Source organism: Ptychodera flava, chromosome 19 (genome assembly GCF_041260155.1).
Source record: "Ptychodera flava strain L36383 chromosome 19, AS_Pfla_20210202, whole genome shotgun sequence".
NCBI lineage: Eukaryota > Metazoa > Hemichordata > Enteropneusta > Ptychoderidae > Ptychodera > Ptychodera flava.
In genome coordinates this window covers 10,726,929-10,744,802 of record NC_091946.1, presented here as the reverse complement: position 1 = coordinate 10,744,802, position 17,874 = coordinate 10,726,929, and the positions used below count along the sequence as shown (strand labels likewise).

General features: G+C 38.8%; 1 protein-coding gene across 1 annotated transcript; it reads left to right on the top strand.

Annotated features, from left to right (window-relative positions):
- Positions 1-882: 882 nt before the first annotated feature.
- LOC139118545 (inactive pancreatic lipase-related protein 1-like) lies at positions 883-11,999 on the top strand. Its single transcript, XM_070681895.1, has 7 exons — positions 883-989; positions 1,777-1,968; positions 3,275-3,369; positions 3,732-3,966; positions 4,262-4,395; positions 9,308-9,371; positions 10,061-11,999. Exons 1-7 carry the CDS (start codon positions 938-940, stop codon positions 10,273-10,275), a joined length of 987 nt encoding a protein of 328 aa, XP_070537996.1. The 5' UTR covers positions 883-937; the 3' UTR covers positions 10,276-11,999.
- Positions 12,000-17,874: the final 5,875 nt, after the last annotated feature.

Here is a 17,874-nt window from a genome sequence, read left to right as displayed (position 1 = left end):
TCTCCGCTGCATGCTGAAGCACAGTCTCTCGTGACGTAAAATAATTTAAACAACATACTGTATTGGGTACGTCTGCCGATACACACGTATCGCCAAGTTCGCAGCTTGTTCTCCCTCACAAAAGGTGTAATATATTCAATAAACTAGCATTGATGGCTCTATTTCATGACTAAATCCACACCTGCTATCCTGTTTGCACCAATGTTTAGCTTCTATGCATTTTTGGGTGCGGTTTTCGAGGGGGCATATGATGTCAACAAGAAGAAATATCTTTCAGTCTACCTCTGCCGTACACTTGAAAGTAGCGATCCTATGATTGGCTATGAGCGTGCGATTAGTTGTAACGTTTCAATTATGGGATATGAAACGGCATTGTTGATTGGTAGATTCAAGGACACCGCTAGAATTTGCTACTTCCAAATACAACTTTCAAGTACAGGTCCCCTCGGAAATAACACCCCAAAATGCATAGGTGGCCAATTTTAATGCAAGCAGGAGAGCAGGTTAGCCCCCACGTCAAAACACGAATATTTTTTTCTCTTGAAAAGTATTTTTTGAATGTGGTTCTTCCTATTTGAAGAATTCGATCCGTAAGTTTCAGTACACGTCTTCAGTTTGCTTGCGAAATCCCGCTAGAGGAACAAGTGCACATGTTTCTGATTATCGACTACCGTTAATTCTTGATTGACAGGGGATTAAGCAAATCAGTAGCGTTATTTTTACGTTATCACACGCACTTAGATATCACCCACGTAAAAAATACTATAATTAGGAACAGTTGTTTCATAAGAGACACGAACAGATAAAACCCTGGTGTTCGTTTAATTACAAAAGTAATCAAATAGCACTTATATAGAGAAAACAGATTCTTCAAATGGACATTTCCTCCACTTACCTAAACGGCATCTCTGTGTTATTTTTCCACAGCTCAAAAACGATGAGTTTTACCTTCTTCACGCTTGCAGTAATCCTGAGTCTTTCCGACACAGGTACGTGTGACGTACGATATTTCTCTTCATGAATTTAAAACATGCCATTCCATTCTCAGTCCGTTCGCTTTATTGTATGTATCGTGAACATAACCACACCGAGTAAGAAGTATACATGCGTGCGACGACGTAAATTTCAATCGGTTGACTGAAAGTTTTCATCCGGTACCTACTACAATACAAAATGTTGATTATGCAAATGCTCACAAGATCTCGACGACTTCTGTCTAATATGCGTGATCTTGGGAGTTTGCGATAGAGCCAAGCTGAATTTGATAGAAATTTAGATATCCTAGTGAAATGGACCAAGAATAATTAAAACAGGTGCACGGCAAACGAAACTCATATGCATTGCCTTTACTTTAGAGGAGGGGGAGGTTGTAGCTTGCTTTCACATTAACTTAATTATACGCCTATGTAACGGAATGAAAAAAGCGTATATGGCATTGAGTGAGTATCCGTCACTATTCAGACTCTTTTTGAAACGTATTTTACTCAAACACCTGTCAACAATTTGAAATTCCACTTGCCAACCTTTGTTGTCAGCAATTTATCGAGCTTAGGTGACGTTCAGTATTTGTCATCGGACTTTCCGTCGCACTTCAAATCTTCCGTTCAGGGAAGGGGGGAGTCTGAGGTCCAGCGCGATGATTTTCCCTTGCCACGCCTGTGTCTTAATTATACACGGTCCCAAAGGGAAATATGCTGAGTCATCAGCTCATGAAACACGCCCAGAACCATACCTTCGGGAGTTTGACCTACCTGATAATTTGGTCAATCTCAACAGTTTTGGCCGACACAGTGTGCTATGATGATCTAGGATGTTTCACAAACGCGTATCCGTACAACAACACCAACTTTCTGCCGCACGACCCGGCCTCCGTCAACACTCGGTTTGGACTCTACACAAAACTGAACAGAGACCAGATGCAAGTCATTGACAGAAGCGATCCGTCCACCTTGCACAATTCCTTGTTTGGTCCCACGGACAACAGTCCGGGGGGACTTATAGGTTTGGTCATGTCCGTGCGTGTGTGCGTGCGTCCGTGCGTGCGTGCGTGCGTGCGTGCGTCCGTCGTCCGTTCACGCAGATATCTCAGAGATGCCTGAAGCGATTTCATTCAAACTTGGTACAAGGATTACTTCATATGTCATACAGATGCACGTCGATTTGTTTTGTGATACGATCCAATATGGCTGCCAGGCGGCCATTTTATTACGATTTTTCATGTACAGAGCCATAATTCAGGCATGTTTCAACTGATTTTATTCAAAGTTGGTACAAGGACATTGACCAGTGTCATAGATATGCACGTCGATTCTTTTTGTGATACGATCCAATATGGCCGCCGTGCGGCCATTTTGTTACGATTTTTTCATGTACAGAGCCATAACTCAGGCATATCTCAACCAATTTTATTCAAAGTTGGTACAAGGACATTGACCTATGTCATACATATGCACATCAATTTGTTTTGTGATACGATCCAATATGGCCGCCAGGCGGCCATTTTATTACGATTTTTTCATGTACAGAGCCATAACTCAGGCATGTTTCTACAGATTTTATTAAAAGTTGGTACAAGGACATTGACCAATGTCATAGCTATGCACATCAATTTGTTTTGTGATACGATCCAATATGGCCGCCAGGCGGCCATTTTGTTACGATTGTTCATGTACAGAGCCATAACTCAGGCATATCTCAACCAATTTCATTCAAAATTGGTACAAGGACATTGACCTATGTCATACATATGCACATTGATTTGTTTTGTGATACGATCCAATATGGCTGCCAGCAGGCGGCCATTTTATTACGATTTTTTCATGTACAGAGTCATAACTCAGGCATGTTTCTACAGATTTTATTCAAAGTTGCTACAAGGACATTGACCAATGTCATAGCTATACACATCAATTTGTTTTGTGATACGATCCAATATGGCCGCCATGCGGCCATTTTGTTACGATTTTTTCATGTACAGAGCCATAACTCAGGCATATCTCAACCAATTTTATTCAAACTTGGTACAAGGACATTGACCTATGTCATACATATGCACATTGATTTGTTTTGTGATTCGATCCAATATGGCCACCATGTGGCCATTTTATTACGATTTTTTCATCTCCTGAACTATAACTCAGACATGTATCAAGCGAATTTATTCAAAAGTATTTTTATCACAGACCTAATGAAGAGGACTCTATCCTCTCTGAGGACCTGTAATCAAAGCACCCATTAACAAGTGGGGACTGTGTCATCAACGATTCCTTGTTTGACAAGAGAAGAGACACCAAATTCCTGATACATGGCTGGATAAGCAACTGGAATACTCCTTGGGTTTTGGAAATGAAAGATGCTTTTCTTAATTCAGTAAGTTACTCATTGTTTAGTCAAAAATTCAATGACACAGAGAAAGACGTAAGACTTTCTATCGTCAAATAAATATTATTTTGAAATGTTTATTCATTGACATGATAGAAGTACTTGCTTTTGTGAAAAATATGAGCATCAAATACGCATAGTTGATCACAATGCATGCATTTTACTGTCCTACGGCTAGTCCTAAATGCAACGAACGGATCCATCGCTTATACTTCATGGCCTAACGTTGTTATTTACTTCTCAGAATTTTATTAAGTGTTAAAATTAAGGAAGTGAACACCACAGTCTGCTACTGTAGATTGCGACTTTGACTTTGACTCGCCGAAAACTTTCTCCATCCCACCTGCTAGACAGAAGACCTGAACGTGATCGCTGTAGACTGGGGAAGCGGCGCATGGACAATTTACCCACAGGCGGTGGCCAATACTCAGATGGTCGGCGCCGAAGTTGACGCTTTCATAAGATTCCTTGACATCGAGTACGGGGAGTATCATCATGACAGGGTGCACCTGATTGGTCACAGTCTGGGCGCCCAGTGCAGTGGCCATGCTGGAGAAAGAATGCCCACCATTGGACGAATTTCAGGTGCCTTACTAGTTATCGATTTTTTTCGTCCTAGCAATAACACGTTTCTGCAGCTATCTATCATTTGGACAGACATCGTCAAGTAAAATATATTTTCTTTGTTCAAATAGATCTGTTAGACTTGGTTCTAATCCGCGACCTAAGTGATAATAAGAATTCGTTTCCTTTGAACCCATGGTTCGAATGAATATTATTCATCAAAATCTGGTGAAAATCTTTAAGTTCTGCCTACGTGAGAGGCGGGAATAGTCCCGTTTGAGACGACATGGAATATTTTCAATACGCTATACAACAGGTCTGGACCCTGCTGGGTTGTATTTCGAAGACGAGCACCCGGCTGTAAGATTAGATCCAACAGATGCAAAATTCGTTGACGTTCTGCATACAGATGCAAATCTTGATTCGAGTGGCGCTGGTATCATAATGGAGGTTAGTTAACTATTACATTCATCTTCTTTTTTTGCTATATGACAGGGACAATAGCGGATTTCCAAATGTGTGTCGTTTTTTGCTCACGTGTTCACACACGTGAGCATATGTCGCAGCGATGTCTGTCTGTCTGTCTGTCTGTCTGTCTGTCCGTCTGTCTGTCTGTCTGTGTGTCTGTCTGTCTGTCTGTGGGTCCATTTTCTCAAAAACGGCTGAACGTATTTCAGTCAAATTTGGTAGACATCTTCAGAATTCAAATGGCTAGAACTGAAAAGGTTTTGGTGGGCGTGGCTTGCATATTAATGAAGTTATCACAGTTTTAATTTTTCTGATACATGGTAGTCTATGGGAAGCCGGTATCTGTGGTTTGAGGGCGCTATCCCCACGTTACACTCTGGCTAGACGATGCTGAAATTAGACTCGGTTTCGGATTCGGTTTCGGATTCGGTTTCGGATTCTAGAGACTGAAAGAAATTTTATATTTTCAGCCAATTGTTACACTGTGGAATACTGGATTTTCCTTACTTTCCCTGGACCCTTTTTTCAGCTAAAATAATATCTAATCACACTAAACAAAGTGAAAATAAGTATATAGGGATAACTTAGCAATACAAATTTTTTGACAAAATGTCATGTGATCTCGATGACCTTTGACCTTAAATATGAGTATATGTCCATAACTCAGTAACCACAAGTGCTACACCCTTCATATTTGGTATGATGGGAGACCTTATGACATCACATCCTGTACCTTATTAATTATGTGCATATCTAATTCTGAGCCAGCAAATAGAGCTAGAGGTCTGATTTTTGGTATATAGGTATAACTTAGCAATACAATTTTTTTGACAAAATGTCATGTGACCCCAATGACCTTTGACCTCAAATATACATATATGGCCATAACTAAGTAACCCCAAGTGCTACACCCTTCATATTTGGTATGATGGGAGACCTTATGACACCACATCCTGTACCTCATTAATTATGCGCATATCTAATTCTGAGCCAGCCAATAGAGCTAGAGGTCTGATTTTTGGTATATAGGGATAATTTAGCAATACAATTTTTTGACAAAATGTCACGTGACCTCGGTGACCTTTGACCTCAAATATACATATTTGTCCATAACTCAGTAACCACAAGTACTACAGCCTTCATGTATGGTATGATGGGACAGCTTATGACGCCACATATTGCACCTCATTAATATTATGCGCATATCTAATTTTTAGCGAGCCAATAGAGCTAGAGGTCTGATTTTTGGTATATAGGGATAACTTAGCAATACAATTTTTTTGACAAAATGTCACGTGACCTCGGTGACCTTTGACCTCAAATATACATATTTGTCCATAACTCAGTAACCACAAGTGCTACAGCCTTCATGTATGGTATGATGAAACACCTTATGATGCCACATATTGTACCTCATTAATTATGCGCATATCTAATTTTGAGCGAGCCAATAGAGCTAGAGGTCTGATTTTTGGTATATAGGGATAACTTAGCAATACAATTTTTTTGACAAAATGTCACGTGACCTCGGTGACCTTTGACCTCAATATACATATTTTTCCATAACTCGGTAACCACAAGTGCTACAGCCTTCATGTTTGGTATGATGGGACACGTTATGACGCCACATACTGTACCTCAATAATTATGCGCATATCTCATTTTGAGCGAGCCAATAGAGCTGGATGTCTGATTTTTGGTATATAGGGATAACTTAGCAGAGAAATTTTTTGACAAAATGTCATGTGACCTCGTGACCTTTGACCTCAAATATACATTTTTGTCAATAAATAAGTAACCACAAGTGCTATGTCCTTTGTATTTAGTAGGATGGGAGACCTTATGACAGCACACGCTTGTACCTCATTAATTATGTGCATATCTAATTCTGAGCGAGCAAATAGAGCTAGAGGTCTGATTTTTGGTATATAGGTATAACTTAGCAATACAATTTTTTTGACAAAATGTCATGTGACCCCGTGACCTTTGACCTCAAATATACATATTATGGCCATAACTCAGTAACCACAAGTGCTACACCCTTCATGTTTGGTATGATGGGAGACCTTATGACGCCACATACTGTACCTCATTAATTATGCGCATATCTAATTCTGAGCCAGCCAATAGAGCTAGATGTCTGATTTTTGGTATATAGGGATAATTTAGCAATACAATTTTTTTGACAAAATGTCACGTGACCTCGGTGACCTTTGACCTCAAATATACATATTTGTCCATAACTCAGTAACCACAAGTCTACAGCCTTCATGTATGGTATGATGGACAGCTTATGACGCCACATATTGCACCTCATTAATTATGCGCATATCTAATTTTAGCGTGCCAATAGAGCTAGAGGTCTGATTTTTGGTATATAGGGATAACTTAGCAATACAATTTTCTGACAAAATGTCACGTGACCTCGGTGACCTTTGACCTCAAATATACATATTTGTCCATAACTCAGTAACCACAAGTGCTACAGCCTTCATGTATGGTATGATGAAACACCTTATGACGCCACATATTGTACCTCATTAATTATGCGCATATTTTGAGCGAGCCAATAGAGCTAGAGGTCTGATTTTTGGTATATAGGGATAACTTAGCAATACAATTTTTTGACAAAATGTCACGTGACCTCGGTGACCTTTGACCTCAAATATACATATTTGTCCATAACTCAGTAACCACAAGTGCTACAGCCTTCATGTATGGTATGATGAAACACCTTATGACGCCACATATTGTACCTCATTAATTATGCGCATTATTTGAGCGAGCCAATAGAGCTAGAGGTCTGATTTTGGTATATAGGGATAACTTAGCAATACAATTTTTTTGACAAATGTCACGTGACCTCGGTGACCTTTGACCTCCAATATACATATTTTTCCATAACTCGGTAACCACAAGTGCTACACCCTTCATGTTTGGTATGATGGGACACGTTATGACGCCACATACTGTACCTCAATAATTATGCGCATATCTCATTCTGAGCGAGCCAATAGAGCTGGATGTCTGATTTTTGGTATATAGGGATAACTATAGGAGAGAAATTTTTTGACCAAATGTCATGTGACCTCGATGACCTTTTACCTAAAATATATGTTTATGTCAATAAATAAGTAACCACAAGTGCTATGTCCTTTGTATTTAGTAGGATGGGAGACCTTATGACAGCACACGCTTTACCTCATTAATTATGTAACATCTAATTCTGGGCAAGCGAATAGAGCTAGAGATCTGATTTTTTGGCATATAGGGATTAATTAGGAATATAATTTTTTTTTTGAAAATGTCATGTGACCTTGATGACCTTGACCTTGATTATACATATATATGCATATTTCAGTAACCACAAGTTCTATACCCTCCAATTTTGATAGGATATTAGACCTTAAGATGTCACATCTTGTACCTCATTTATAATGCGCATATGTATTTCTTGGCTGGCCAATACTGCTACAGGTCTGATCCTTTTTTCCCGATTTAGAACCGTAACTTAGACATGCCTCATGTGTTTCAAATTGGGAACAACGACATAGACCTATGTGCCCATAGATCTCAACATATACACTCCAATGATACTTCTTAATGACCACATTTTCCTGCCCCATCAAGACTAGTACTCCTATTACAAGTGGGGACTATGTCATTGTAAATGACTTGTTGAGTTAATGGTTGTATCACAGTATTCGATATATCTAATTCTGTATTTTTTCCATTTTATATTCTGAATAATTACATTAAACATATTTCACTGTCGCCAGTACATTTCATTAAGTATTTTCACTTCATGCACTTTATCCCTTCACACATGTTCAAATATCTGACCAGAGAACAAACACTAAATAGTCCAGGATGGGAGCTACAGTGTCATTGACGCTATTTTTCTTCAGCCAATTCCTAATTTGCATATTAAATGAATTTTCATACTTAGGGATATTCATCTGAATTGACTTGATCAAAATTGATGTAACTTGCTATGTACATTTCAGACACTGTAATACAATATTATTGAAAGTCATTAATCATTTCTCTTCAGCAAATTCCTAATTTGCATGTTTAATGAACTTTCCTAATTAGAGATATATATCTGAATTGACTTGACCAAAGTTGACAAAACTTGCTACATATATTGCAGATACCATGATACAACATTATTGACAATCATTAAGCATTTTTACTTAAGTCAATTCCTAATTTACATATTTAATGAACTTTGCTTATTAGGGATATATACTGGGATTTACTTGATCAAAGTTGGCAAAACATGACAACATTGATGATTATACCTGGTTAAAACAATATCGAAAGTCATTTCACATTTTCATGTCAGCTAATTTACAATTTGCATATCTAATGAGCTTTCACAGCTCGGCATATATGGCTTGAAGGACTTGGCCAACGGTAATTACACTTGCTATATAAATGACAGCAGTCAAAGAACTTTATATTTTTATTTCAGCTAATTACATATTTGTATACTTCATGACCTTTGAGAATTAATCAGCGGTGATTATTGTTCATTATGTTGATCATAATACTTTCAATGAAGTTGCAAACATGTGGCAAAGGTTCAAATTTACACATAACTGTATGAAACACGTGAGCATTTCAGTTCATATCTGGTATAGTGAAAATACGTTAAACATACGATTAATGACCGACCAAAAAAAACAATGAAATATATTTCAATATGCACCTTTGCTCTTACTATTAACATGACCGGCAGATTAATCAAATTTAAAAGTATTACTGAAGAATTGTAATTATCGGAACGTGAGGTGATGACGGTTATGAGACTGTAAAACTAGCTGGTATCCAAACACAACGACGTCAGCTTTCTTTTATCCTCAACGTTTTGGTCTTGTTCGTTTCACAGTGCGGGCATGCTGATTTTTATCCTAATGGCGGAGAAAATCAACCTGGTTGTGTTGGTGAAGATGGTGAGTTTTACGCCTTTCGCGGGTGATGTGATCACCCGTAAACTTTCTTCTTTATGACAGTCTCCTAGATCAAAAGTACATCGCTTTATTAAAGGATATCACATGAGCTGGAGGAGAGTGTATATATTTAAACGTATATAGTCACCTGTAATCTAAATATGTCCATATATGGTCAAAGGGGCGTTCCTTGGTGTTCAAAATGCCCATGCGAGGGCGCTCTTTTTAAGCGGCCAACCTGTGATTGGTTAGATTTTCTCTTTCCACGGTAACTGTGGCAAAATTGGAACAGTTGACAGTATACCTTTAATGATAAAATAATTCACTGAATGCACAACATTGAAGATAAGTTCTCAACTTTTATTTGTTAGCAAGTTAGTGACAGAGATTGTGAGTTACGTAGTCAGTCAGTTAGTTAGATAGCGAGCTATTTCTGTTTGTTTGTTTGTTGCCTGGTTGTTTGATTCTTTGTGAATTTGGTTTTTGCTAGTTTTTATTTGTTTGTTTACTTTGCTCGAGTGAGGTTCCGCTTGTGCGAACTTTGGGTTTTTTCCGAGGTCACGGTCCCTCTAACTATGGAGAACATCCCCCAACGATCGCGACTCCCTAGGTTACTAACGATTATAACCAAACGCCATCTGTGTCCATTACTCTTAACTCTTGTCGTTGTAACTACGTCTTTCTCCCAACAGCCGACAATTGTGATCATGCCCGAGCCTGCGAATTCTACATTGAGTCCGTCAACAGTGACTGTAAATTCCTGTCCTGTGGACCGTGTGAACGAGGCGAGTGGGTCACGTGTAATACCTGCAATCCAGTATGTAACTACATGGGATACCACGCCGTTCCAGACAGCCATGGTGTCTTTTATCTGGAAACCAACGCCGAATATCCATTTTGCATGTAGTTGAATCCAATGTATCGTCGAAATAACTGTGTTTAACTGTGCTGTAATTAGGGACTGACTTCTAGATGTTGGTCGGGTTGGTCAGAAAGAAAATTATATCTGCCAAGCAAAATATACTTGCAATAGGGTTTGCAACCTTGCTTTTGTTAAGGTAGTATGCGCCTCTGAAGTGAAAGACTTGAACGTTTGCTCTAATTTTCCTCAAGGGATCTTTCAATCATTCTCTTTCAAAATCAAGAATAAAAATAGGGGGTCACCGTGCAAAGTTTGGTACTAGAGCAATAAAATACCCAAGATTTACAGATATTAGAAATACAAAATGACCGTCATCCCTGTGTTAACTCTATGAAAAAAACTGAAATTTTCGAATTTCGAAAACTTAACCAGTGAAAAGTTTGCTTACACCAAGAGCTTTAATATGAACCCCCACAAGTGGTATATCAAAAAAGAATTGTAAAAGTTTGAGAGTCCGAATATCTGTCCCCGAGGCGCGTCCTACCTTAAGAAAAATATATTTACCCGATGTAAACTGAAGAAAATGTGGGATTTGGGATGTTCATGCTTGGACAACTCGGGAATAACATTTTTTCGAAATTCGGAATAGAGGCGGTTATCCACATGTTTAAAATTTGAAGGTTCGTTAGAAGGTTCGTTAAACTCGCAATTAACCATGAACTATGTAAATCAAATGTCTTCTAAATGTCTACTAAACATCTTGCATCATTTTCATTTATTTTCACGCTCAACATAACCAGCAAAATTAATCAAATTTTGGTACAGTATTTTAAGAGACAAAAATAAAACTGACTAGCTGACATTAAATTGCAAAATATATTTCATTTAACCCGTGTCTCGTTATGATCCACATTACCAGCGAAATTCATTAAACTTGGAGCAACATTGATACCGATGAAAATAAAGTTTTAAATTGAAAGTAGTACGCGCAACGAAATGACAGAATTAAACTTTTGCAAACTCTTTCCTCGAGCAAACTTTCGACCATTCTTTTTTTACATCAGAAATAAAAATCGGAGATCACCTTCAAGTTGCAAATTTTGTTGGTACCTGAGAGAAACAAATTACAAATTACCCAATATTTAACGATTTAAAATTCAAAATGGTCGCTGTTCCTGTGTCATCTCCATGAGGAAAATAAATTCCCGATTTCAACAAAATTAAGCGTGTGAAAATGTTATTTACCCCCCAATGCTTCAAAATGAGCCCCCACAAGTAGTGGACCAAAAGACTATTGTTAAAGGTTTCAGAGTCCAAATATCTGCCCCCTAAGCGCATCATTTCTATCTTAAAGTCAATATGCAAATTACCTATCATTTGACTCGATATCGGACCATTACTTTCAATTCATTCATCCTAAAAGTTCCTACAATTGCAAGAAACTCATCAACACAGGTACTCAATATATTCTGGTTGAAAGCTTGTAGTATATTTGTCAGAGTCATCTGACAGAAATCTGATTTTCTGGTCGAAATTTCAAAATTACCGCTGTGCGAAAGAGCGTGACTGATTCGTATTATTTCAGTTGCTCAGAGAAAAAATATGACGTTATCGTCCTTACCGCCCTGCGGAGTTGCATTGCCAATTTCTAAGTGTAGGCTACAGCTACTAAGGCCAGGATGTTAATTGTAATGTTGCAATTTCAGTAAAAATAGATGCATTTACCCTTCGTTATTGTCAATAGTACGAACGGTCGATAAATTAAACACATTGGGCCAGAAACAAATGCCTTCTTGTCTCTTACGTAAAGCTAATGATCAAAAAACAAATTGTAGAATATATACAAACATAACCTTACACAAAACAGCACAGCACAACACAAGGCAAATAACACGGCCCAACACAACCCATTTCAACCCCAAAAAACCAACACAACACAACAAAATAACACACAACACAACACAACACAACACAACCCATCACAACCCAACACAACACAACACATCACAACACATCACAACACAACACAATTCACAGCACAAAACAACGCAACTCCTCACAACCCAACACAACCCAACACAACAAAACACAATCCATCACAACCCAACACGACAAATCACAACACAACACAGTTCAAAGCACAGAACAACGCAACTCAACACAACACAACACAACACAACATAACGCAACACAACACAACACAACACAACACAACACAACACAACACAACAATACAACACAACACAACACAACCACGCAGAACACAACACAGTCCTCCAAACACAACCCAAAAAATAGACTTTGTTCAAGTCTGTGATTTGTGAATGTTTGAGTGGGGTGCACGCGATTTTTAGTGTTCTGTTTTCATGTGAAACGCGTGAGTGGGACCATAGACCCTCGAGAAACTCGAGGGTCTATGGTGGGACGAGCGCGATGAGTGGGGTGCACGCTACGCAGGGATTTTCTCCCGGCAGAAACTAACCCATTACTGTTCAAACACAAAGGTAACGTGTTCAATCGCTAGGAAAACCTGGCCTGGGCTGCCAATCTCCAAATAGATTTGTATGGAATAGGAGAGACACAAGAGAAACTATTACAATTTTTTTAAAAATTCACCGACTTGAACCAAGTTTACCAAACACAAAAAGAAACACAATACAACAAACGCCGACACAACACGACATTTCACAGACCTCGACGGTATCGTATATATACACGTACATTCCTATAAAACTTATTTTCACCGAGAGTCAGTCTTCAAGCAATGACGGTGGTTTGCCCTTAATAACTCTGTTCGAAAACACCAATGATAAAAGAGAAATGTTATCTTACCCTCCTGTAAGGGACCGTTCAGTTTTAACGGCCGGGGGGCGGCAAAATCAAGGGGGGGGTCATCGTAATTTTGGAATCCACAAAGGGGGGTCATCGCTTTTTCAGTGGTAGGAAAGGGGGGGTCACCACATTTTCGAAAACATAATACCTACAATGAAGTTCACTTTATGCCATGGCCATGATCGACCCTCTTTACCGGCGGGCCGCCTTCGACAGCTCACTACAACAAATTGACTTTATGTAATGGCCTATGACCCTCTTAACGGGCTGACGCCTTTGGTGCCCCACTCTAATTAGGTTTAATTCATGCAATTGCCATGATCGACCCTCTTTACCGGCCGAAGGCGGCCCGCTACAATAAATAGGTTTACTTCATGCAATGGCCATTATCGACGTGTGGCCCATGACCCTCTTTACCGGCAGGCCCAGACTTTGCCAACCCACTACAATAAGCAGCAGGCTGCCTTCGGCGGCCAACTCATATTACAGTAGTATCTGGTTAAGTGCCTATCTCATCTTTGAAAGACCATTTACATGCTCGCGTTGTGCATGTTATGCGTTATGCATGTTATGCAAATTCCCCTTTTTGTCTCAGTGCTACCATTCAGGCCTGAATGGTAGCACTGAGACAAAAAAGGGAATTTGCATAACAGTGTGATGGACATAAGTTGTCTATGGAAATGAAGTTAAAAATTGCCTTCCAGTTGTCCTTATTAACAGACGTTTGCATGGATGTGGCTGAGAATTTTGTGCACTGGCGTCTCTGCTACACGGATAAAGTGCGCCGCGTACCGGAGTTCAAATCCAAACCGTGCGGGTAAATTTGACATATGGGTTTTGGTTATTTTTCAGCACGGGGGGGGGGGGGTCATCAAATTTTTTCGTCTGACAAAGGGGGTCATCTTTTTTTCACAAAAAATGCAGGGGGTTTTTATTTCTATGAAAACCGGCGACAAGATGTTGCCGCCCCCCCCGACCGTAAAAACTGAACGGTCCCTAACATATGTTGGCTGTTTAGGGGGATGGGGTGGGGTGGGGGTATGTATAATATGTATACCTGTGCAATATATTGAGAGATACCGAAGAATAAGACATCTACTTGGAGATTTTACAATACCATTTGATCCAATTGATGGCAAAATGTTTTAATTGGAAGAATTCCGACGTACATACTGTATGTCCTGTTTGTGACTCATTTTGCGAACTATCATCGACGTGGCCATATTTGAGTGGAGCATCCTTTTATTATTTGCCTTTTCAAACTTACCCATGCGTCAGTTTTTCAGTTAGTAATAACTTGAATAAACATATCCCGGTGAGTAAATTCAGAAATTGACAAAAAAAGACGGAAAGTTAAAGGTCGCAGGTTTAAATATACAACCGTCCGACTGCTGATTAAATATGATGACCTACATTTCCCCTACGAGATGGTCACCAGTTCAATACAGAGTACACGAAACCTCAACAAGGAGATTATAAAACAGAAAAATCTCGTATCAGACAAGTAATTTAACCTAACAAAGCGTCAGCTATACCTCACCGATAAAGATAAGAGGAATGACGTCACAACAAAACTGGTACGCAAAACGACCTTGAGTCAGTCCTTCCATTCAGACCTGCCTAATCAAACAATGTTAAAAATAACTGGGAATGATAGAGGCCGACCAAACACCGACCGAAGTTTCTCCAGATAAACCTATCATAGCATATAAAAGGAATAAAACATAAAAGACATCCTTGTTCAAGCAAAAACCAACACGAGGACAGAAATGAACACGAAAAGTCTGACTAACAAAGCACTCAAATTTCAGACCACAACATAACCATACTAGCATCTCTCTTTGATGAACAATCGCTACTATCAAACTAACATGAGGGGGAAAAACGATTCGAGCGACTGATAAAGGAACCGCACCTTGGTTCCGAAACACCATTAAAACGAATCACTCTGACATATAACCGATTTTCCCGGGGACCAATATCACATGACATGGGTCAAAGCACCATCGATTCACCGGTGTCTCGCTATGTTTCTCCATATCATAAAACCACATTCATCGATTCAATATACCGCATCACTAACAAAAGTAGAAAACGATGTGTGAAGTTGCCCTCACTTTCCTTTATATCCACACATTAATGGGCTTATGTAAGGATATGATTAGCCTCTGAACGCTATAAACGTTCCCCTAACAGACTGTATATGTTGAGATTCCCAAATATAAATTTTATTTACTGAAGATATTGACTATATGTGACGCACTACACATCCTCAAGTCTGGGCTAAAGAATACACCCATTTGACAGCAAGGTGATTGCCTACATGTATGCAACACTAATATCGTTGAATATTAGTAAAATCGTTCCTATAGCTTCTTCAGGAGTGAATGAGACTCTAATTCTCAAATCAAAATGTTCTTGTCAGAGATGACAGTTGATGGAAGATCGTCATTTAGTTTGCACAGCATGCTTACTTGCATGCCATAATGTATAAGGTAATTGCACTTTTTAACAAGATGTACTCCGTCGGCTCCGATTTGTCCTTGACAGAAGCCACAGATCGACATTTCATGCCTAGCTGCAATCGTCCCTATCGGGTCGGGGCAATAAAGGTCTCATTACAGCACATGTCATTTCTCATGTTATTCCGACACAGACATGCGCACTGTCACGATACATGTCGCCAGGGTACATATAACAGACTTTTATGATCCTCAATCAAAGAAGTGTAAAGACCAGGTATAATCATATGCACAGATGAATGGTAAGTTAGTTGAAAGAATGAAACGAAAGAATGAAACTTTTGCTAAAACTTTCCTCATTACAAGCAAATTTTCAACCTTTTGTTTTTATCAAGAATTGAAATCGGAGATCACCTTGCAAATGTTGGTGGTACCAGAGTAATACATTATCCAATATTTAACAATATTAAAAAAATAAAAATGAACACTATTCCTGTGTTATCTGTTTATGGAAAATAAAATTCCCGATTTCCACAAATTGAGCATGACATTGTAAAATGTGATTTATGTGATTTAGCTTCAAAGTGACCCCCCCCCCCACAAGTAGTAGACCAAAAGACTGTTATTAAAGGTTTGAGAGTCCAAATATCTACACCGAGGCGCATTCTACCTTAAAGTAACTATGCAATTTAGGCCTACCCATTATTTGACTTGATGTCGAAACACCACTTTCAGTTCACTCATCTTATAAGTTCCTACAATCGCAAGAAACCCACCAACACAGGGTACTCGATATATTCGGTTTGAAAGCTTATAATATATTTGTCAGAGTCATCTGACAGGAATCTGATTTCCTTGTTGAAATTTCAAAATCTACAGCTGTGCGAAACAGCGTGACTGATTCGTATTATTTAAGTTTCCCAGAGAAAAAAAAATATGACGTCATCGTCCTTACCACCTTGCGGAGTTCTAATTGCTAACCTCTAAGTGTACAATTACTAAAGCCATAATGTTAATTCTTTTGTTGCAATTTCAGTAAAGATAGATACATTTACACATCGCATGTTTCATTATTGCTACTCATTGTATGAACGGTCGATAAATTCAACACAATGGGACAGAAACAAATGCCTTCTTGTCTCTTACGTAAAGCTAATGATCAAAAAATAAATTGTAGAATATATAGCCAGGGAAAATTGACTTGCTTGTCTACCCTATGCGAAGCAGGTTCCGACTAAGGAAGATAAAAAGTATCAGGTTCCGACCAGGTAAGATATAAAGTATCATAAATAAAGGGTTGTCTGTTGACTTGACTTGCATAACAGATTCAGAAGATAAGATATTCAATTCAATTCAAGTGTGTAATTTTACACTTTCTGAATTCGGGTTTTTTTTATCATGCGTGCAAATGTCTTTTTAACCACCAAAATATTCTGCATCACCAAAGCCGACACTGTATACTTGCATGGATTAAAACTACGAGGACCGTTTGACTTGCCTTAGCCCGGTCCTATCTAGTACCCTTGTCAGGCCTTGTAGCGATGTCAACTTATAATCATAGACGCTTGGAATTAACAATTCAACCCAACCCGACACAGCACACCTCAACATAAAACAGTACAGCACAGTACAACACACCGATCACATCACATCACAGCACAGCACAACATAACACAACAGAACACAACACAACACAACCTAACCAAACCCCAACCAACACAACACTACACAACACAACACAACACAACACAACACTACACAACACAACACAACACAACACAACACAACACGAAACAAGCCAACACAGCCCTACACAACACTTAACAACCAAATACAAATCAATAGAAAACAACACTACACAAAACTAAACAAGAACGCAACTCAGTACAACCCAACACAACACGACGCCAGATAGCACAAATCAACACTACACAATCCAACACAACACAAGCCAACTCAACAAAATCACACCTAACACAACACAACCCACAAACACAATCCAACACAAAAAACAAAACACAACAAACGCCGACACAACACGCATAAACTGTAACGTTTCAATGACCTCAACAATATCGTGTACATACATTTCTATCAAACTTATTTTCACCGAGAGTCAGTCTTCAAGCAAAAAAGACGATGGATTGTCCACAATAACTGTATTTGAAACACCAATTTGCAAACTACCATCAACGTGGCCATATTTGAGTTGAGCATCCTTTTATTATTTGCCTTTTTCAAACTTACCGATGCATCAGTTCTTCAGTTAATATAACTTGAATAAACATACTCCGCTGAGTACATTCAGAACTTGATAGAAAAATATGAAAGTAATACAACAAGTGACAGG